We start from the raw sequence: 23,713 nt of genomic DNA on the forward strand, positions 1-23,713 counted from the left end.
AAAACAAAAATATAAAAAAAAAAGATAAATATGTTTTTGACTTTTTGTGTGGTTTATGAATATTTAAGTTTTTAAAAATTTAAAAATATATTTTAATTTTTTATTTTTTTTTAAATTTGGATATATTGATCTATATTGTTCACTTAAGTTTGTTAGACCAAACAAAAAAATTAAATATGATTCTTATTGTACTGATATGACTGATATGGATGTCTGCATAAAAAAAGTTTTTAAAATAGACAAATTAAATCTAGAGATCATTGTATCTAAATTTTGAAGAGATCAAAATTTTATTTTTAAATGTTCAAATACTTAAATATCTGCAGACTAAAAAATTAGAAATCAATTTATCATTTTTTTCAAAATCTAAATCTAATAAAAAAATTTAATATATATAGAAAATTGTCATAATAATCAAATTGTTAGACTATTTTTTAAGAGTACCAATAAGCTTTTAATTAGATGAAAATTTATATGTAATTATTTTTATATGAGTTGTTAATTGAGATGAATCATTAGATGAAAATAATTGTTATTTAATAACTCTTAATTATTAACTTCACATAAAAACAATAAGTAAATTTTTATATTCTAATAAAGTCGAAGAGGAGTATTAGGGGACCATCAACTTTTGTGTTTTATAACACTATTAACTGGCCATCAATAGTGTTTTTAATGGTGTGAGATTATATTCAATAATAGAAGATCATTCACTTCTCTTTTAATAGTTAAGTGCTGATTACAAAACACAAAAATTACTAGCCTTGCCATATTTCCTTGATTGTTTACATGTACATGAAAACCCATAAGATGATAGTCATAGATACATTATTGTTGAGGAATGCACGCACATCTCATAATTTTCCGTCCCTTGTTTCGGACTTTAATATATAATAAAAGATTTTTTTTATTTTTACACTACATCTTCTATATAACAGCTTTTACAATCAAACCACAGAATAAAAATAAAAAAAAATATTTTCAAATGAGTGTGTATCAAATGAGGGGTGTTTTGGAAGGGGTAACCAGGTGAGGGACTCGTGTGCGGATGAAAGATTTTATTTATTTATTTATTTTAAAAACAACTAAATCGACGTCGTTTTATAAGAATTGATTGATTTTTAGTTCGGTCTTATAAGAATTGATTGATTTTTAGTTCGGTCCAATATACCGATTCAGCGATTTCTCAGCGGTTTAAAAAATGACAGATTTTAGTAGGAGGATCGGACTGTTTTTCACGCTGGTGGTGCACACAACCATCACATGGAAGTTTGTGCTTCAAAATCTTATAGTTTAATTTGAGTGTACACTTCATCAGTTTTACTGAAATCATTTGATTAAGTTGAGATTGTGAGATTGAACGCCAAAAATCACAATCAAGTAAGATACGCTTTATTTATGATTATACATACTTTTACATTTACTGCCACATGGTTGGTTCAAGACTTTAAGCGGCAGATTCACTTAAAGAAATGAATACGTGATTAAATTGACCATACTCTATAGTCTACTGTCTTACGGAATGTTTAGCTTAGCTATCTATACATTAACGGCATACTCAAAATTCAAGTACTAATTAACTATAGACAAGGTTATATGAGTAAGCCACTTGGCTTTATTTTTGTTTTTTCTCTTTAGCAACCTCTGTATTTGAATCCGTGATGCACCTTTTTTTGGACTAAAAAGGCGTACATGTATCAAACCTATTTATTTAGGATAATATTAGTGAATTGTCCCATGCGATGCACGGGTATGGTAAATTTAATGAAAATTATTCATTAAGAAAATTTTTTATCATAATAACATATTAACATATGTATGAGTGTTCTATAATAAATTGGATTGTTTAGTAAGATTGACCACACTTTTAAGATTCTGACTTTTATTCTGTAATTTTAACTTTTATTGGCAGTTTTAATATCGTTTAGCAAATTAAAAGATGAGGTTATTGTTTAAAATAAAAAAAAAAAAGACAATAAAAAAATATAATCAAGCTAATTTGATGATGGGTGCTGAAAAAATTATTTTAGCGTGGTAAAATAAATTGAAGAAAGATAATATTTATAATGTGAACAACCATCGTGACTTTCACAAAATAATCAATAATAATGAGAAAGAATATAAAGATAATCATTGTATACAATTAAGATGATTGGTTGAAAGAAAATCAAGATAGATGATTGGAATTATAAGTAATGGTATTGTACACACAAAAAAAATCAAGTAGAATGTATGAATTAAGTGACACATGTAACCAAATATGAAAACAAAGAAATAATAATGTGAATAGTAAAGTAGATAAAGAATTGGGTACTATGTACTGTTATGGAATAGTGAAAAAAGAACAAAAATGTATGATTCAAAAAAGGTTAAACTATCGAGAGGAGTACAAATTCATTAAATATATTAGTATAAAATAAGTGTCAAAATATTGATTGAGCTATTTTATGTGTAAAGTGAATGAGAAATCACTTAAACTAATCCAATACTTTGAAGTAACAACTAAATATATAATTGTGATCAATACTACAAAAATTATATACGACATGAAAGTGTTAAATTGTGTTTAAGAATAAAAATTTGAGTTATCATAGCAAGTTCAATATTAATGGATATATGATTTGGGTGCATTGGGTTATAATAATTCACTTTATGTTTAGGCATACAGGATACATGTATACAAATAGTTATATATTTATTGAAGAAATCTGGTAGAAACATATTACGAGGATTATATGATTTTTCAGTAGTATATAAATTATCGTTACATATGATATAAGAGAAATTTGAAAACTGGTGGTGATTAAGCTGACTTGATTACATGAGTATGATTTAATTTAAAATTTTATCTGTTAAAAAATTATTATATCACTGTATAGAGTCATCTAATAATTAGAATACATCAATTTCGTAGTAGGAACTTGGATACCATGTAAGAATACAATAAAAGCTATGTATAAAGCATTTGAGAAAAAAAAATTAATAAAGAAGAAAATAATAAGTATGATAATTAGACTACTGTAGTCAAATAAATATATTTATTACATATATAAATAGAAAAAATAATGAGAAATAAAAATAAATTAACTGCATAATGAATAATGAATAATCAAAAAGGTCTATAGTGTTTGATGGAAGAGAAAATTCTAATAAATATTAAATACTTAAAACTTCTAAATTTATTGATTTTTTATCATCAACAGGACTCAAATTTGACCTTGCTCTCTTTGACTATGCCATGTTGAAGACAAAATATGCGCCTTCTCCTAATAAGAAAAACTTCTGATGATATAGAACCTCTCCAACGAAGTTTCGTTGTGAAAGAAGGTCCAACCTTTTGACGTACATTAACATAAGAAATCTCATTTGATTTTGTATATTGTAAGCAAATTGAATATAAAAGGAAAAGAGGTTAAGACATTTTGGCGAATTGAAAATAGATTCCCGACAACAACAATGAGATTCTGTCTTTTTTGCATGAACAACTACATGCCAAACAAAGACGCATATCCATAACAACAATAATATTTCAAATATTACCAAAATTAGAAGATATACATTAGATCAAATAATAAGAAATATATATAACTCGTCATCGCAAAACATTACGAATCTGTGATTGAAGCAGATCCCCTACAAAGCTTTATGCCACCGCCTCATAGTGGGGTGTGTCTTAAGAAAGTGAACGAAGGAGACCAATAAGAACTAAAGAAAAAGAGAATAAGTGAACAGAAGAGAAAAAAATAATGAAGAGAATCCCTTTTTTAATTTTGAGGAGGAAGAGAAAAAATTAAAAACAGAGAATGGAGAGATTCCCTTTTTTAATTTTGAATTTGAATTCAAAATTAAAAAAACTAAAATTTTAGGGAAGTATATACATGTGAAGCAAGTTTAAAAATAGGAAAGAAAAACTTGACATGGTCATGAAATGTGAAGTGTAACGAAAATGGTTTCACGTAGGAGTGGTATGGTAATAAGGGTCATGATGTGAAGTGTAATGAAAATAGTTTCATGTATGAGTGGTATGATAATAAGGGTTATGATGAGTGAAAAATAAAAATATTGATATTTTGATAGAAACTCAGAATAAATATAAGGGATGACAAATGTTCTTTTCACTTTTTTTCTCTACTTCCCTGCAACAAATACCGTGCCATAATACCATCAAGAACTCTCCGCTTGACAAAGAGAAGACAGACAGAACAAAAATAAAAGAAAAAAAAGTGATGCAGAGAGATATATAGATCTAGGAGAGAAAGACATGAGAGAAGATAGAGAAAGAAAGATGGTTATGGTAAGAAGAAAATCGAAAGTTGATTATCCGAGAGATGGATTGAATACTTGATAAGGTTGTGCATATTTAAAATTCAAATTTTAATTTCAAATTACATGCAGATTTAGTTGGAATTAAAATTTGAATAAAATGTAAAAGAACATACATCAGGAACGTATTGAAGATGAAGATGAATATAGGAAATAACCTGGATAGAAAGATAAAGAAAAATATAAAAATATCATATCGCTGTTGTGCTCTTGGTGGTCGCCCGACTCAGTACTTTTCATTCCTCCTCCGTATCCATCACCACATCATCGATGACCACCACAAACTCAACCACACCCACTGCAACACCACCGCGATATTATGATCCACCACCATAGCAGTCACAACCTTATCCACCGCCTTAACTTTGTCTTGGTGCATACATGAACTCTATAATCTCCACCTCCAACTTAAATTAGGAAGAAGAAGAAGAAGATTATACAAAAACAGAATCAATGAACGTAGGAGGAAAAAGGAAGAGGAACTGAAGGTGAAGAAGATGAAGAAGGAGAAGAATCGAAGAAGAGGAGGAAGAGATAAAATTGAAAATAAAGAATGGAGAGAATCACTTTTTTAATTTTGATTTTGAATTTCAAAATTTTAGGTTATGTGTACATATAAAGCAAACTAGAAAAGAAGGATAAAAAATTCAGATACAGTCATGAAAAATGTAGTGTAATGAAAATAGTTTGATGCAAGTGTTATTATGTAATAAAAGTCATGATATTGATAATCGAAAGCATGGAAATTTTAATAGATAAACACACATATCAGAAAATGAGAATGAACCTGAAAGATGACACGTAGGAATTCTACTATGGAAATATCCTTCTTTTCAATGTATGTTATAGGATTAGGGAGACAAAAGATACAGCCAAAACTTGTCTTATTTATTATTTATTAATTATCGCAATAATTAATAAAATATTAAATAAGACAAATTATGGCTATTTTTGACTAATTTTTTTTATTACTAAACATTTCTGTTTATTTTTTTTTTGGACTGAAAAGAAAAAGACAAGTAAGGATTTAACTATGGACATAATTCTGATGTCAAACTTCAAATTATTTGAGAAAAATTTTACTTCAGTCTTTAATCTTTATCCCTTTCATGAACTCTCATTTTGTCTATCGTTAATTAGAAAATGATATTGTAGTCTCTAACCACTATTTCTATCAGATCTTTCACTTTCTCTATTAATATTTTTATCCAGAATTAACGAATTTTATTTACGTAGACCATTAAATCAACACATGTCAAACAACAATTTAAAAGGATAAATCACCTCCTGTACAATCAGCAAAAATGTCATTATTTTGGAGAGCTCAAGAACATTTTACTTTTTTTCTTCTTTTCATTGTTCAATTATAACTCAATGTCATACCTCTTTTCTCCTCTCTTCCTCTTCACGAACCAGATCACTACCAAACCAACTCTCTTTTCTCTCCGTCTCTTCTTCATCATTTTCGGCCACCATCATCACTAATATCCACGGCACCACCATTCTCTGTTTTCACTGCACATCTCTATTGCCACCTCCTCCTTCTTCTTATTCTTCTTCTTCAATTGATGAGTAATTTTATCTGTTTAAATATTTGAATTTAGTTTATGATATGGTCTTACGAGTTGTCTTTTTTTGAATTTAGATGATTGAATATAGATATCTACTTAAAGTATCAAATTTTATGTGAAAGAGTGATTTGGTGATTATAGAGTGTGTCAGTATTTTAATTGGTGTATGGATAATATTTGTAGTCAAGTAATTGTTGGTCCATGAAAATTCACTGTCTTTGTTTAATGTAAGATTTTCTGCTTGGAATGCAGATTTAGAATTTAGTGTAAAACCAAATAGAGACAGAAGCGAGCTAGAAGAAAAGAATTGTAAGGATAAGGAGAAGAAAAAGAAAGAGAGGGTAGCTATAGTGACACTGTAGTTGTCAGCAGTGAACAGAGAAGTAAGAAAAGAGATATAACTTTGTGATTTTGGTTCGGTTAGAAGAAGAAGAATCACCGTGGTAGTGGAATGGTGCAATGAAAACAGAGAATGATAGTGGATGATGATGATGGTGGCCAAAAATGGTGGAGAGGAGAAGGAGAAAATGCTGAGAATGGTGGTGGATGTTGATGATGATGGTGACCAAAAATGATGGAGAGGAGAAGGAGAGAAGGGAGTTGGTCTAGTGGTGTTCTGGTTCGTGAAGAGGAAGAGAGGAGAAAAAAGAAGAAGAAGATCGAGGAGCGATTTGTCCCTTTAAATTGTTGCTTGACATGTGTTGACTTAACAGTCTACGTAAGCAAGATCCATTAGCTCTGAACGGAGACATTAACGGAGGGACAGAAGGTCTGACGTAGTTAGTGGTTAGGGTCCACAATGTCATTTTCTAATTGATAAGGGGCGAAATAGAGTTCCTAAAATGGTTAAGGACTGCGGTGGAATTTTACTCTAGAAATTTTAAATACAATAGAGAAATGGACAGCAAGTGGAATTAATATTCAATTTGATCTCTGAATTTACACGCGAACCTCAATTTAGTTCTTGCAATTTCAATTGCCTCTTTAGTCTCCAAACTTTGTAACGTGACTCATATTAGTCCCTGAATTATTTTGCAGCACAAAAACGTTAATGAAGCGCTGATATGGACAACCAAATGTCATGTTAGAACTTGTAAAACAATGCCGTTTTGATTTTGACACTCAAATAGCACAAAAACGACACCAAATCACTTGTTTTGAAAGGAAAAGTTTCAATAAATACCACTTATGATATTTTTTTGGACTATTTGAGTGTCAAAATAAAAATGATGTTTTACAGAATTCAACGTGTCATTTCAATGTTCTGTTAAGGTGTGTGCGTAAAAAATTATCCCAAAGACTAACATGAGTTATATTCACATTTGGAGACTAAATAAAGACAATTAAAATTTTAAAGACTAAATTAAAATTAGCATGCAAGTTAAAGGACCAAATTAAATATTATCTCACAGATATATATATATATATATATATATATATATATATATATATGTTTATTTATGGGATAAGTACTGTTTTGATCCCTAAGATTTAAGGTCAAAATCAAATTCATCCCAATGTTATTTTTGATTTAAAATTGTCCCCGACATTTCATTTGGTATTAAAATCGTCATTTTTAATAATTTTTTAATTTTATTACTAAATTACTCTTAATAAAAAAATTATATAAAAAAAGAAAGAACGCGAGGGAGGGGGGAGAAAGGAAGAGGGGGAAGGTGGGATAGCGCCAGCAAAGCTTGGAGCCATCGTCGCCGTCGGGAATTAGAATCAGAGGGAGAGAGAGAGGAGACGCGAGGGAGAGAGGAGTCGCAAGCCAGGGAGAGAGCTCACTGTCGCGCTCTGCCACTGCCGCCGCTGCTACTGACTTGGCCGCCACTTTGCGTCCTCGCCGCTGCACCTCGCCGATTCTGCTTCTGCTTTGCTTTCGATTTGGGTGTTGTTGTTTCTGAATTTGAATAATGTGTTATTGTTGGTGTTGAATATTGTGTTTTTGAATCTGATTATTATTATTTGTTAAGAGTAAAAGATGTGGTGGTGATGGAGGATATTTTTATTCGTAAAAAGTCAAAAAGACGATTTTAATGCTAAATAAAGCGTTGGGAACGATTTTAAATTCAAAATAACTTTGAAGACGAATTTGATTTTAACCCTAAACCTTAGGATGAAAATAGTACTTATCCCTTTATTTATTTATAGTTGACAAAAAAAAAATCAAATATGGTTATTACAGCAGCTAAAGTACAGCTTTATTGTATATATGGGTCCGTTACATGAACTTTAATTTCCTTCTTGGTTGGTATCAAAATAAGTAACTTAGAAGTAATCTCTGTCCTTATGAAATAATAGGAAGAAGAATACATGATATATATCCGGAAAATGAGATCTATAGACTCTAATTAATTAATTGATGACGAGGAGGAGAAGACTTCCATGGTGGAAAGATCAAAGGAACTCCAATTATTAGTGTTCCAAGAAGCGTCATCACTTACTAAATTCATAGAAGATGGCATCATCAATAACTCATCATCATCATCATGATGCTCATTCATCAATGGCACCATGGAGAATTCCATCTCCTGCATCTGCATCATTGATGGCGGTGGTAGTGGTGGTTGCCATGTAGCAACACCATCATCATGTTGGACCACATCATCAAACCCATCCAACTCGATCCCACTCATCAGACTCAGTTCTTGTTCAAACGAAGAAGGTTCCACGTCAGCACATAGAACTCCGAAATCATCATTCTTCTTCGGCTGCACAACTACTGCATCGTTCTCGGTCTCACCGCTTAAAGAATTATTGGAGGAAGACGAACCGCCATGATCCTCACTTATTGGAGCTTGGTTCAAGAAGTTGGCAAACACAACCGCCATGTCTATGTCACGTGATGATGATGGTTGATGAGCATCAGCAGATGACGATGAGTAGTCTCCCTGAAGGCGGTGTTGCGTTTGGTTTCTGGCGGACTTGGAACGGCGGTTCTTGCGGCATCCACCGCCGACGGGGACGTTGCGGAGGGAGCCGCCTTTAGTCCAGTATCGGCGGCAGGCCTTACAGAAGTAGCGAGGCTGAGAGAGGCTGTAGTTGTTGTAGTAACAGAATTTGGTGTTGGTTGAAGCGCAGCGGGGGCAGTTAGGGGCTACCTCTATGGTAGGTTTCCACCTTGGTGGCATAGGCATAGGAATATGGTTATGCAGCATGATATGGTGATCTACACTTGATGGCAACATTTAATGGATGAATTGAGAATTGAGAAGAGAGAAAGCAGAGAGAGCAGAGAGCATGTATGTATTTGTGTGTCCAAGACTCGAGAGGAACTATAACGTGGGCGGTTGAGAAATCGTTAACATTAAGGAAGGGTGTGTGCAACTGCATCATATCTGCACTTTCATAGCCGCCTCCCCCGTCTCTATATATATCATTGCCTCACGTGCTCTACCTTCTTAAGTCAAACCAATTTGATAGTAGAAAACTATTAGACGAGGCCACTAAATTATTATATAACAATTTTTACAATTGATTTAGTTAATTATTAATTAATTTGGATTAATAGAGTAGTTAGCTTATTTATTCACTTAAATAAATGTCAAGAGCTCAAATTCTTCTGTATACATGCAACACCTTATTAATCAATAATTGATTTTCGAATAAAATTCAGATTTACACTAGGTAATGTTAGGGAAACAAAAAAAAAAACAGCCAGAACTTGTCTTATTTAGCATTCATTAATCGTCACGACAATTAATGAATGCTAAATAAGGCAAGTTATGGCTGTTTTTAGCTGATTTTCTTTGGTTACCAAACATTTCTGGATGAGAAAATCTAGGAGATCAACACTTTTATTAAAATCTGACCAGTATTTAATCAATAAAAAAAATAAGTAATTTCATATCATTAGATAAAATCTCACACCATTAAAAATACTAATAATAACTAATTAATGACTACAAATTATAAAATTTACTGATGTCTAACACTCCTCGTTAGAGATATCTTATTGCATCTAAAGGGTTGGTCCATTATTCAAAAGTGTATGAAATTAAAGATCCATTCCTCTCTCCCTTATTATTCAAAGATCCAGCTATATCTAACTACTTAAGTCATTATAACTAGTCTTGGTCTTAAATACCCCATTCTTTAAAAAGATTTCATTTCCTTAAAAAGTAAATACTTAGTATTTTAAGGAGAAATTAAAGGTGGGATTTGAGTCTCTAATGAAAAGTCGGCAAGAATGTATGAGTACGAAACAATAGTGTGTATTGGATTTAGTGTGGACGGTACTTTAATTTGGTTTATGCAGGAAGCTTCACATACATATGCAGTTACCAGTTATACACATCATATGGCACCATCATCACGTGCATTACTGGGTTACGTGGCACATATCTTTCCATCATTTTCAAATTCTATAATCATCCTTAATCCACAATTCACCATTCACATATCACCACATTTACATGTCTAATCTTTTATTATAAATTACTCATCTTGGTCAACCCCTCCCCTAATATATTGTTAGTGTGAACTTGTATTCACTTCAAAATTATTCATAACTCATATCAATTGCAAAAATACATACCCTGACCAGCATTTTAAATACATTAATAATTAAATTACTTTCAGAGAATTCAATCAAATTCCAATAATACTTTTCAATTTCTCAGATATTATTTTATCCCACAATAATTAAAAAAACTTTTTATTAAGACCGGTGATGATGACCATTATTACTAATTAAAAAATATATCATATGAATATAATATATATACATTGTGGTGCTGTGATTTATATGAAAAGTTTTTAGATGATTAAAAAATATTAATATTCTAATAATTTTAATTATAGATAAAAAAATTGAAGACGAATAATATTTCATCTGTTTTTTTTTTATAGACGATTATTTTAACTATTAAAAAACTTTCAAATATTAAAGAAATTTTAGAATAATTTAACCAAATTTATTAAATTATATAACAGTTTTTACTATCAACTTTATATAAAAATAATTGCACATAAATTTTCATCTAAAGAAAATTATATCAAATTCAAAATCTTAATATATCGAATTAATTAATATCTTATCTTATAAACTCTTCTTCGCATCTTAATTTTTTTCAATGCAAGATTAACTCTTTATACTCTTTATCCTTACTACCTAACAGTAGAAACAGCAATTTGAACGTAATTAAGGTTAGAAGGAGTTGGTAATTAATTAGAATTGATGATGAAAAGGAACAGTATAAATTAAATGAGAGAGTATGGGGGCAGCTAAGGGTTGCAATCATAGGTGTGGGGATTCGATCCAAAAAGGAACATTCGAATCACGTGGGGGTTTAACGTTGCTTTCACGAAAGATGCCAACGTACGTATTCGTAGTTAGAGGATCACTGGCTTCCACGTCTCTAACTCCTCATTATTCATTATTTCCAATAATAATTAATTCAAGTTTATATTATTGGGATAATAAATGTGTCAATATATGAAATTGCTTGCATGTATGTCATAATTCATAAGTTAGCTATAGCTTATTAGGTAGGTAGAATTAAGCAGTAATAACCGTTACGTTGTTGGTGCAATCATATGCAGATATCTATATATACGGAATGTGCATGCATATAATGCATAAAAATAAGAGATTAATTAAAGAGAGGGCTTGATCCATGCATCGGTTATAAGATGATGGGCCATGTGATGCTTGCGGGTCTCTGTTAGTTATGTTGATTAATACTATTGACCTTATTCCTAAAATCATGATCAGAGATTGAAGAACGAGTAGAAATAAAGCCATCATGATTGTATACTTGATTATTAGATCACACAGCAATGTATATTGAAAATGGTGAAACTCAGGTGGAGCTCACTTCACGTGAAGTTGATAGTCGAAAGCCGTTAGATAAAAATTTAGTCAAACAGTCAAATCATCTAACCGCTCTCAATTATCAATTTTACGTAAAGTCGATTGTACCTTAATTTTCACGATTGAAAAAAATTCACACTATCGTTTATTATTGCCTCCAATATTTCCTTTTGGTCCAACTATTCTTTGGAGATCGTATGGGGTGAAAAAATTCAATTTTGACATATCTTTGCAATATGATCCAATTTGGTAGGATGTGTTAGGAATATAATAATTTATATATATATTTTTTAAGAATTTAAGTTTTCAGGACAAATGATCATATGTTATAGTATAAAAATTTGCATAATTTAATAAAGATTTTGAGTTTGCTTCTTGTTAATATATGAAAAATACAAAAGCTTCAACAGTAGAACGAAATTAGGATAGTTACATTTAATGAAAAAAGGAAAAAATATTGGTGGTTAAGTTCTTAAGAAGATTTTAACCTGAAACATGTATGTTGGATGCAAGACAGTGAGAAATAAAAAAATCGTTGACCCAATAATCTAAACAACACAGTCAACACTCATAATAATAATAATAATGTGAAGTCCACTAATAATATTACAATTACTAATGAAAACTGATGAAAACTAATAATATCCTGAGTCTAATAATATCACAATTACTAATGAAACCTAGTTGCAGAATTGAATTTTAATATTATAAGCACCAAGTTGGTAGTTTAAAAAAGAGAGAGATGATTGGTTAAGTGACCAACTTTGACCAAACAAATTAAACCAAGTGGATATTTTATCACCGAGGCAAGTTACAACTGAGACTCATCAGATTCTCATATTATTGAAAAGTAGAATGTTGAGTTGCATCTGTTCATTCTGCAGCCGCATTAAGTGAATATTATAATTGATACTCCTATCTGCTTAATCACTAGTAAGTTAATCATTAGACCAATTCAAGTTGTTTTTTATTTATTATTATTTAAACAGTTATGTTATTTATATCAATCTTTTTAATATACATATATACATAAAGAAATATATACTTTTTTTTTCCTCTCCAAAATTTATCAGAAGTATAAGCCTCTTCCTCCATTACACATGCAAATTCATTTTTAGTAGAATTTGCACTCTAAAAATTGTTAATGTTGCAAGTGTGAGGAGTGCATGAAGTTAGTCCCACATCAAAGAAAACAAGAAAAGGAGAGGAGTTTATAAGATGAAAGACTCATTAATTTATATTTTGAGTTGGATGTGTTGTCTTCTCATCTTATGTTCTCTCACTTAATTTCTTCCCGAAATCTCTCCGCTGGTCGACGGTTAGCCAAACAAAAATCTTAGGATTTATCTAGTTAAAAGAGAATCAATCAGGTTGGTATAAACAAAATGAACAATACAAGAATCTGTTCTACTATTTGAATTCCAGACGATTCTTTTTGGTCAGGGTCCAGGCCAACATACGGGCCCAAACCGCGAAAAACCCGGAGCCCCAACCCAAAGAATATGTATAGAATACACAACATTAGAACTTTCCTTTTTGGGTATGGAGCATTGGAAGCTCTTTATTTTAAGCTTCACTGTATAACCATTGGATCATGATTTGTGGAAAGAGCCCAAGAGGTAGTGGTGATTATATAATCTAATTTGGGCTAGGCCCATTATTTCTTGGGCTAAATGCGGAAGTTGGGTAGGGTAAATGCCTAGGTTGAGTATTTAGTTCAAAGGGCCTTGGAGCTCTTTTATGCTTATAGTATATAAGGGGATGAGGTTACCAAAAATGTAGTTAGTGAAATGATACCAAAAAAAAAAAAAAACCTAGTAACCATTCCCTATTCACCCTAAAAAAAAAAATCATTACCTATTCTTAAACACAAAAGGAAAAAAAATCATTACCTATTCTTCAAAGAATATTATAGCCTATTATTTAAAAACCAATAAAAAAAAGAAATCAATACCTATTAATTTACTAGATTAAATCAAAGTTAAGTCACTTTTATAGTTACATTGTAAGATAAATAAACGAAATATTTGTGATTGAAGGATGGCATAAAATATGTTAAAAGCCCAGAAAATGTAGCGACAAAAAAAAGGGCCCTCCAATGTTAAGTTATGTTGTGATAAGAATGTCTGTTTTCCAATTTTCCAGCCTCAATTTAATGCTGAAAGGAGGGGACTCTTGGTTGCTCACACTCTTTGATTTTCTCATAAGTATTAAACCTAATGTGTCCAAATACTTGAGACAAATATTTATCTGTTTCGTGACCCCATTCACCACAAGTCCACAACATCATCCCCACACTCTTTTTTTTTTTTTGAGGGTGAAAAATAATATAACTATCAAATCTAGATCATTGGGTGCATGAAGCATGATGGCCATATTTAAATTTAATACTATTATCCTAGAACTAGATATATAGTCATATATATTATTGAAAGATAACATAATACTCCTCACACTGCTAATAATATAACAACATTGATTTTTTATGTACTAGTTATAATATAAACTTTGTAGTATATCATAAAACAAATTAAATAATGCAATAATTATGGACAAGAAAACTAAAGAGAGTTTGGGCATGTGTCTATTGTTACCTTTTCAGAAGTTCTTAATCATGATGATTGAATTATTGATATCTTTTTTAGTTGAAGTAGTATAAAAACTACTCAAAATAAAAGTAGAAAAAACTCTACAATTAACCTTCGTTTTCTTTTATCCATTTTGCAAGAGAGAAACAGCAAGGCAAGTTAATCTTCTAAGGAAGAGGTAAAAAAAAAATTATTTAAAAGACAATAAAAAATCAATATAAAAATACTTAAAGTTATTTTATTTTATATTATATTATTTAATTATTACTAGAATAATTAATAATTTAAATATAATAAATGTGTCTTATAAATATTATTATATGCATGAATTTACAAATATTAATTTAAATAAGATAACTTTTAAATTGTTATCTCCCTAAAGTTACCATTAAAAAAATAATCATCAAAACACAACGGTTTGTAATATATAAACACTTTAATTAAAAAAAATTAACTATACTAAAGATATATTAAAATTTAATCATAAAAGCACTCATATAAAATATATGTTAAAATTTAAAACACATATTAAAAATAAGTTAAATAATATATGTATTTTATGATAACTATATTTTTTTTTGGTTGTCCGAAGTATCTTTTACATCGACAGGTTAAGCAATAATTTGTGGTGGATCTGAGTTTACTTAAGAGTCTCCCATTGACTAATGGATTGCCGCATGCATAAAGTGAAATTTGAAACCTCAATATTTATTTAAGCAAACGAGTAAACTAATGAACTAATCACTCAACCAACTTAAGTTCATTTTTAGAATAAAATCCAAAATAGCCATTGACAATTACCTCGAAAGACAACGAGACCCTTAATAAAAAATAACCCAACCCGACCGTTGACAATTACTTCAAAAGGACAACAAGGTCCCTGTGTAAAAAAAAATCAATGTTATTTTTTTTTTTTGCATAGGGACTAATCAATCCCAAAAAAAAATATCAGAACCGAATTGAGTATTTTTTTTTGGACTTTGTTATCTTTTCGAAGTAATTATCAGAAGTCGGGTGGGTATTCACTCTTTAATTTTATGATAATTAATTTGATATGGTTAACTTTTAGTATGCTTGTAATATTTGTTGGGTATTTACTGTACAAATTAATTATTCGTTAAGCTGTAGTTGTGGTTAGGGAATCATTTGTCCCCACCTTCTAAATCCGGGGCTAACCCTAGCTATGGGACCCACATGATCCCTAAACAGATACTCATCTTGTTTTCATCCCCAAATCACTCAAGCCATCTCCTTAAGCACTGTACAATTGAAATATCATTTTCTGTCTTCCAATATTTTTTTCTTCCTTATGTCTCCTTTAATTAATTTCTTCTCATTCAAGTACCCTTTTTTCCTGTTCCCTAACAATTATTTCCCAATTGATGATCTCACACACCATTAATAATTCACTAGTGATGCTAATTATTATCACATATCAAAATCCTTGACCCACATATGTTCATTCTCTAGTTACATCCCACCATATATAGTGTATGGACCAAAACTAATTACAATTAAATTACCTAAACTAATTTTCAAACAGAGATTATTAGTGATGTCAACCATTATCAATATTGAAGAGTTAGATTTACATTATCAAAATTAGTTGGAATTGGAATTGGAAAGGGTCCATGAATTGGAAGAAAGGCATATTTTATTTGCACCTATATTTTTTGTCCCTTAGAAAGGTGACTCACTCACTGGCTGACTTTCATGATAAGAAATAATTTTATCAAATACAATATGATTTTGAGACCTTACCATATTCATATTCTAGTTTGTACCAATTTAAAAATATGTGTTGATTTAATTCATTTGTTTATTAGGTGCATCTCAGATCAACACTTGGATTCTTATGCCAAGTTAGATGAACCATCATTATGATGCCTTTGGAAATTCCCAGCAACTCCTATCATTTGCACCTAAATAGAACTCCTGTCATTCTCTTTACATCTGATACAGCGATATATAGAACCAGCTTCAGTAACTATGCTATGCTTTCTGTTTTTTATTTTTTATTTTTTGGTAACAATATATTTTTATATTTTAAAAGATTGTAACTAATTCATTATTCTATTTTTTTCTCGAGTAAAATGACAAATAAATTTCTAAAAATTTACATTTTCGGACAGATTAGTCCCTAAAAATGATACCAATAAAATTTTTCACAATAGCAAATGTGGATACACTACTTTCAAATTAGTCCTTATGATTAGGGTAAAAAATCTTAATTTGAACTAACTTGTCCACATTTAATATCCTGGAGGACTCTATTAGTATTTTTTTTAGAGACTAATTTATCCGAAATATAAATCTTTAAGAATTTATTTGTCACTATTTTTTTTCTCCTTATTTTTTGGTAGTCTATGTAAAACTACATGCAATTAATTAACTTAGGTTGGTTTAAATAGTACATGTTTATTTTTTCTAAGATAAGATTTTGAGATTATGAGAGAAACAGTCTTACTATGACATGTATGTTTTTTATTGGAATAAAATTATCTATTATTATAGAGAATACTGATGATTTTGATTAAAAAAAAAAGTTTTGGATTAAATAATTATTATTATTATTATTTTCATACAATTTTTGCATCAAAGTTTATGTATTTTTTAATTTCCTTACTAATAATATAGGGAAAGAAGATAGGAGCTAAGTCCACCACTAGTCCACTCCACCAGCTTGCAGGCTTGGTAGTTACATTTAGGTCTCATAGTTTATCTTATGATTCTTATCCACCATGAAGAATGTTGTGTCAATTTATAGTAATGTTTAAATTTCCTTTTTCCCTTTTGCATTTTGCAACTAGGTTTCTATAGATACATGTGCATATGCACAGGACCCCAGTACATGCTAAAAATGCCAATGCTATCATTTTCACACCCAATATTCACTTTCATGACATCTATACAGCACAATTACACTCTAATGAAAATTTGCTTCTAAATTTCATAAAAAATCTCATAAATAGTTGGTAGCAATAGCATCACTTTCTTTTATACTGTCTTCTTGCATTTAAAATTTACCCATTTACATTAAATTAAGTCTGAGGTCAAATGATATTGCACACAACACTTTTTAATTAAATTATTAAGATTATACATTAACTTTACACTTGATGGTTCTGTATTTTATAAAATATGACACTACTGTGTGTTTAATGCTTCTAGTTTGTCGGTTTCAACTTTCTAGAGGTTTTGGTGTAAAATAAAAGAACTTCAAAGTGAAGTATTGTTTTCAGGGTGAAGAATGAATAAAGGAAGTGTCTACATCTTTATGAGTAGTAACCTTAAATGGGGATATATGGGAATCATAGAAAGAGGTACATAGAAATTAAGAGAGTAACTTTGAGAGAATAGTGTTGCTGCTACCTGCTATGTTTGGATGAGATACTCATCATCATGTCAAGAAATGCATCATCAACAACTCTTCTTATCCTTTTTCTTCTTAACATCTCTTTGCTTCTTCCACCACAAATCTCTTCTCTGAACCAAGAAGGACTCTCTCTACTTTCATGGCTTTCAACCTTCAATTCCTCTAACTCTGCTACTGCTTCTTCCTTCTTCTCTTCATGGGATCCAACTCATGAGAATCCATGCAGATGGGACTACATAAAGTGTTCCAAACAAGGCTTTGTCTCAGAGATCATAGTACAATCCATTGATCTTCATAGCACCTTTCCAACACAGCTTGTTTCCTTCAACCACCTTGAAACTCTTGTAATCTCCAATGGAAACCTCACAGGTGAGATTCCAACTTCATTGGGAAACTTAACATCTCTTGTTACCTTGGACCTTAGCTTCAACACTCTATCAGGAACCATTCCAGATGAAATAGGACAGCTTTACAACCTTCAATGGCTATCCTTGAATTCAAACGCCTTAAATGGTGAAATTCCAACAACAATTGGAAACCTTACAAAGCTTCAGCAGCTAGCACTCTATGACAACCAGCTCTCTGGAATGATCCCCGGCGAAATAGGCCGGCTGGCGAATCTTGAAACGCTTCGAGCCGGAGGCAATCCGGGCATCCACGGCGAAATTCCAATGCAGATATCAAACTGCAAGGCACTAGTTTTTCTTGGACTAGCAGATACTGGAGTTTCTGGGGAGATTCCACCAACAATAGGAGAACTCACCAATCTTCAAACACTTTCAGTATACACTGCACATCTCACAGGTCACATTCCACCAGAGATTCAAAACTGTTCATCTTTGGAAAACTTGTTTCTATATGAAAACCAGCTTTCAGGGAACATCCCTGATGAGTTAGGCTCTATGCAAAGCCTTAAGAGAGTGTTGCTTTGGCAGAACAATCTAAGTGGTACAATTCCAGAGAGTCTTGGAAACTTGACTAATCTGAAGGTGATAGATTTCTCTTTGAATTCTCTGGCTGGTGAATTACCTTTTAGTCTCAGTAATCTACTCTCATTAGAGGAGCTTCTTTTGTCTGATAACAACATTACTGGAGAAATTCCTTCCTATATTGGAAACTTTTCGAGGCTGAAGCAACTCGAATTGGATAACAACAAGTTCTCTGGAGAGATTCCAACTGTCTTGGGGAATCTCAAGGAGCTTACACTCTTCTTTGCCTGGCAGAATCAGCTCCATGGAAGCATACCAGCTGAACTCTCTGACTGCAAGAAGCTTGAAGCAATTGATCTTTCGCATAACTTCCTCACCGGTTCGATTCCTCGAACACTGTTTCATCTAGAGAATTTAACTCAGTTGTTGTTGATATCAAACATGCTTTCAGGACAAATTCCACCAGATATTGGCAGCTGCACTAGGCTGAGCAGGTTGCGCTTGGGATCGAACAATTTCACCGGTCATATTCCACCGGAAATAGGCCTCTTAAATAGGCTGAGCTTTCTCGAGTTATCGGATAATATGCTCAGTGGAGATATTCCCTCTGAGATTGGTAACTGTGCTAATCTAGAGATGCTTGATCTGCACGGCAATGCCCTGCAAGGAACAGTTCCTTCCTCATTAGAATTCCTAGTTTCTTTGAATGTCTTGGATCTTTCTGCAAATCAAATAAGTGGAAGCATTCCTGGAAACTTGGGAAAACTTTCATCTCTAAACAAGTTGATTCTAAGTGGAAACCATATCAGTGGTTTGATTCCTCTGTCACTAGGCCTCTGCATGAATCTGCAGTTGCTGGATATAAGTAACAACATGATCACTGGTTCGATTCCCGATGAGATTGGCCACTTGCAAGGCCTAGATATCCTCTTGAACTTGAGTTGGAATTCTCTAACAGGCACCATTCCAGAGACCTTTTCGAATCTTTCGAAACTTTCCATATTAGACCTCTCTCACAACAAGCTCTCAGGCACCCTCAGTGTGCTAAGCAGTCTTGAAAATCTTGTCTCTCTAAATGTCTCCTACAACAGATTTTCTGGTTCTCTTCCTGATACCAAGTTCTTCCGCGATCTCCCTCCGGCTGCATTCGCTGGCAACCCTGAGCTTTGCCTTAACAAGTGTCGTCCGGAGGGAGATCGCCAAGAAGCAAAGTCAGTAAGAAACATCCTTATCTACACTTTCCTTGGTGTTATTTTAACATCTATTGTTGTAACCTTGGGAGTAATCTTAGCACTCAGAATTCAAGGGGCTACTTTTGGGACAAAATTTGAGGAAGGTGGTGAGCTTGAATGGGCTTTCACTCCATTCCAAAAGCTCAACTTCTCAATCAATGACATTGTCACAAAGCTAACAGATTCAAACATTGTGGGAAAAGGTTGCTCAGGGATCGTTTATCGAGTAGAGACTCCAATGAAACAGTTAATTGCAGTTAAGAAGTTGTGGCCAATAAAGAGCGACGAGCCGCCACCAGAGAGAGACCAGTTTTCTGCCGAAGTTCAGGCCCTTGGATCAATAAGGCACAAGAACATTGTAAGACTCTTAGGATGCTGTGACAACGGACGAACTCGGCTGCTCTTGTTTGATTACATATGCAATGGGAGCTTGTTTGGATTGCTCCATGAGAAGAGATTGTTCTTGGATTGGGATGCAAGGTACAAGATCATGCTTGGAGCAGCTCATGGTTTGGAATATCTTCATCATGATTGTATCCCTCCAATTGTTCATAGGGATATCAAGGCCAATAACATCTTAGTTGGTCCACAATTTGAAGCTTTTCTTGCAGATTTTGGCCTTGCCAAACTTGTCAATTCATCAGATTGTTCTGCAGCCTCTAACATTGTTGCAGGCTCTTATGGATACATAGCTCCTGGTGAGTATACAACTTCTCTTACCTTGTAAATCCATTCTTTTGAATTAGTATTCATTGTGCCTTATTAGTAGTATTCATTGTGAAACTGCAGAATATGGATACAGTTTGAGGATCACAGAGAAAAGTGATGTGTATAGTTTCGGAGTGGTGCTACTCGAGGTGTTAACAGGGATGGAGCCAACAGATAACAGGATTCCAGAGGGTGCACACATTGTCACCTGGGTTAGCTATGAAATCAGAGTGAAGAAAAGAGACTTCACATCAATCCTTGACCAGAATCTGATACTGCAATGTGGAACAAGGATCCCTGAGATGCTTCAAGTTCTTGGAGTGGCTCTCCTATGTGTGAATCCTTGCCCAGAAGAAAGGCCTGCCATGAAAGATGTAACAGCAATGCTTAAGGAGATCAGACATGAAAATGATGAATTCGAGAAGCCGAATTTCCTCCATAAAGGCATGGTTACAAATCCTAAAGCAGCTGTTCATTGTTCAAGTTTCTCTAGATCATGTCAGCCACTAATAGATTCACCATCTTCTTCTTCATAGTGTTATTATTTATTAGACTTGTTCAATCATATTCTTTTTTCTTTCTTGTCACAAATTATTTAATGCATATTAGTATTAGTCAACCAAAGAGAACTCTTAGATAATTTAGATCTTTTGATAAATATTATAGTCCAGAACTTTTTTATCTAATTTTTTTTTAAGACGTCAATAACATGCCAAATTTAGAAAAAAATATAACTGTTAAATATTAAAAATTACGAGGGATTAATGTACCCAAAATTTAGTCTGAAGAATAAAAATTATCTTATATTTATAAAGACTATCAGACTTTTATTTTTAAACAATGTGAAGCGATATAATCTTTTAAAACCGCATCTAACTTAAAAGGGCTGAATCTACTTCAAGCGTTATGGATGAAAATGTTAAGTTCATTGGATCTTAAGGAATATGTTAGTTAAATAAAACCAAGAGATAAAACATAAGGTTTTGTACTAAAATACCAAAGAGCAAGTTGATTGCACTAGGATCCAGGAAGAAGAGGCTTTAGGACGTAGTCCCATCTGACCAATATAAGAGTCTACTTTTGCCGACAAATGTATCATGACAGAGGCTACCATTTCTTTTGGCTTATTATTTTTTGTGTGAGGGAGAGCTGAGTGCATCTCACAATGATGGGAGAAGAGATGAGTTTTTTATTGCTATGGTGTGAACAAATGGGTCCATCCGATTTGTTTCTTTTTTAAAATCAACAATCACAAATCGGATGGTATCCGATTTGTGTTTTTAAAAATAAAAAAAAAATTTACTGTTGAAATCGGACCGTCCGATTTCTATTTAAAAAAATAAAAAAAAAAATAAAAAATACAAAACGGACCATGCGATTTGTAATTTTTTTTATCAAACAAATCGGACCCTCCGATTTGTACTTTACTTTTTTTTTCAAACAAATCGGACCGTCCGATTTGAATAAAACACCATATAAAAAAAAACACATAATCTTCCCATAACAATGTATTACACATATATTTATACAATATAAAAAAAAATTAGCCATTTCTTTTCCTTATATTCAATTAATTCCGTAAACAATGACTTGTTAAATAGAAAACAGCTTTTGCTAACAAGTACTTTGATAAATTTACAGATGAGTTAAATTTTTATGAACTTAATATCAGAAAACTTTAAAATTTTATCTTTTGTATAAGATCTTCCTATTTTCACATCCTTAAAATGTACACCGAAAACATTTATTGATAAAAAATTGGACTTTGACAAAACAAAACGGACATAGCTTTCAAATGTACTGTGAGAAATGGGCCAAGAACCAAAAAGCAAGAGTTGACACTGTCTTCTTTCCTGGCATATTTATATATATATATACACATAAGCAATAATATACCCAAAAAAAACAAAATCAATTTGAGTTAGTCGAATGATTAGTTTATTCATTCACTTAAATAAGTATCGTGAGTTTGAATTATAATTTGTGTAATGCAACTTATTAGCCAGCAACAAACCTTTAGATGTAGTTCAAATTTGCGACGGATTAATCTTTTAACTTGTTAGGCTGAAAATACGGTAGATAACAAAAAAATTATATATACCAAAAAAGAAATATATACATAAGCAACATTAGAATTAAAAATTATATAAACAAATAAAGAAAGAAAAATAGTAAAAAGAAAGAGAAAACCAAGCATATGGACCACCCAATCCTTCACAAATGTCCCTCAGCAATTATTTGTGTGAAGATAGAGATAGCTCTGTGCTGCATGTTACTCAAAAGAAACTTCGCTTTAATTCATGTGATTGGAGACCATACTAGCCCCACACATACATAGTTTCATTTCATATTATCTATCTTATCTCCCTTGGTAAGGAACTCAAGCAATCATCTCCGTTAAGTAACTCACTATTTTTCCTAAGTAAGAAAAAAAAAACTGGAAAAGTAAGTTTTGTAGAAATTAAAACACTGAGAAAAGTTAATATCTTTAGTTCAGTTCATTAATAACACCAATAACACATTAACACATGCCATATAGCTGTTGGAAACAAACGAATTAATGTTCCTAAAGCAACATCCTAGTTACTAGAAAGCAATTCATTATATTTTATGATTAAATTATAAGAGACAATTCAGTTTGTAATATGCAGAATAGAAAATTCAGTACGTTATATATATATATAACTAAACTAGAGAACTAAGGTAATGACACGTATATAAAAATAAATCATAAACCTGTGATTCCTAACTTGATGAGTATTAAAGGGTATTCATTAATGAAGCACAACAATCCTTGTTTGGTATCATGGGAGACAGATGGAAGAAGTAACCAGTGACTTCTCAAAAATTAAAGTATGAATGCAAACTAACACATGTTTAAACTAAACTAACACCAAATGTCAGAAGAACTAAGGAAGAGTCAACTGAAAAAATGATAAAGACTAAGCTTTAGAGGCAATAAGAAGTCAATGGAATAAATTTTTGTAAACCAAGTTAGTGAATGTATTTAAGCCACCAAATCCTGCAGTGGGACATGCAATGATGACGCTTCTGCGTTTATAGTTGCAATCTGCATGTGCTACTTTTTTTCAAGTGGTCACAAATGTACTGATGAATAAACGTGGATATATATTATGGTGAAGTCACAAAGAAATGAAAGAATAT

General features: G+C 31.8%; 2 protein-coding genes across 2 annotated transcripts; one reads left to right on the forward strand and one right to left on the reverse strand.

Moving 5' to 3' along the window:
* Positions 1 to 8,079: 8,079 nt before the first annotated feature.
* LOC112767443 (uncharacterized) lies at positions 8,080 to 9,267 on the reverse strand. Its single transcript, XM_025813304.3, has one exon. It carries the CDS (start codon positions 9,086 to 9,088, stop codon positions 8,252 to 8,254), a length of 837 nt encoding a protein of 278 aa, XP_025669089.1. The 5' UTR covers positions 9,089 to 9,267; the 3' UTR covers positions 8,080 to 8,251.
* Positions 9,268 to 17,433: 8,166 nt separating this feature from the next.
* On the forward strand, positions 17,434 to 21,234 carry LOC112765480 (uncharacterized). Its single transcript, XM_025811378.3, has 2 exons — positions 17,434 to 20,538; positions 20,630 to 21,234. The coding sequence occupies exons 1-2, from the start codon at positions 17,706 to 17,708 to the stop codon at positions 21,082 to 21,084; spliced, it is 3,288 nt and encodes a 1,095-aa protein (XP_025667163.1). The 5' UTR covers positions 17,434 to 17,705; the 3' UTR covers positions 21,085 to 21,234.
* The last annotated feature ends 2,479 nt before the right edge of the window (positions 21,235 to 23,713 follow it).

This window comes from Arachis hypogaea, chromosome 17, assembly GCF_003086295.3.
Source record: "Arachis hypogaea cultivar Tifrunner chromosome 17, arahy.Tifrunner.gnm2.J5K5, whole genome shotgun sequence".
NCBI classification, from domain to species: domain Eukaryota; kingdom Viridiplantae; phylum Streptophyta; class Magnoliopsida; order Fabales; family Fabaceae; genus Arachis; species Arachis hypogaea.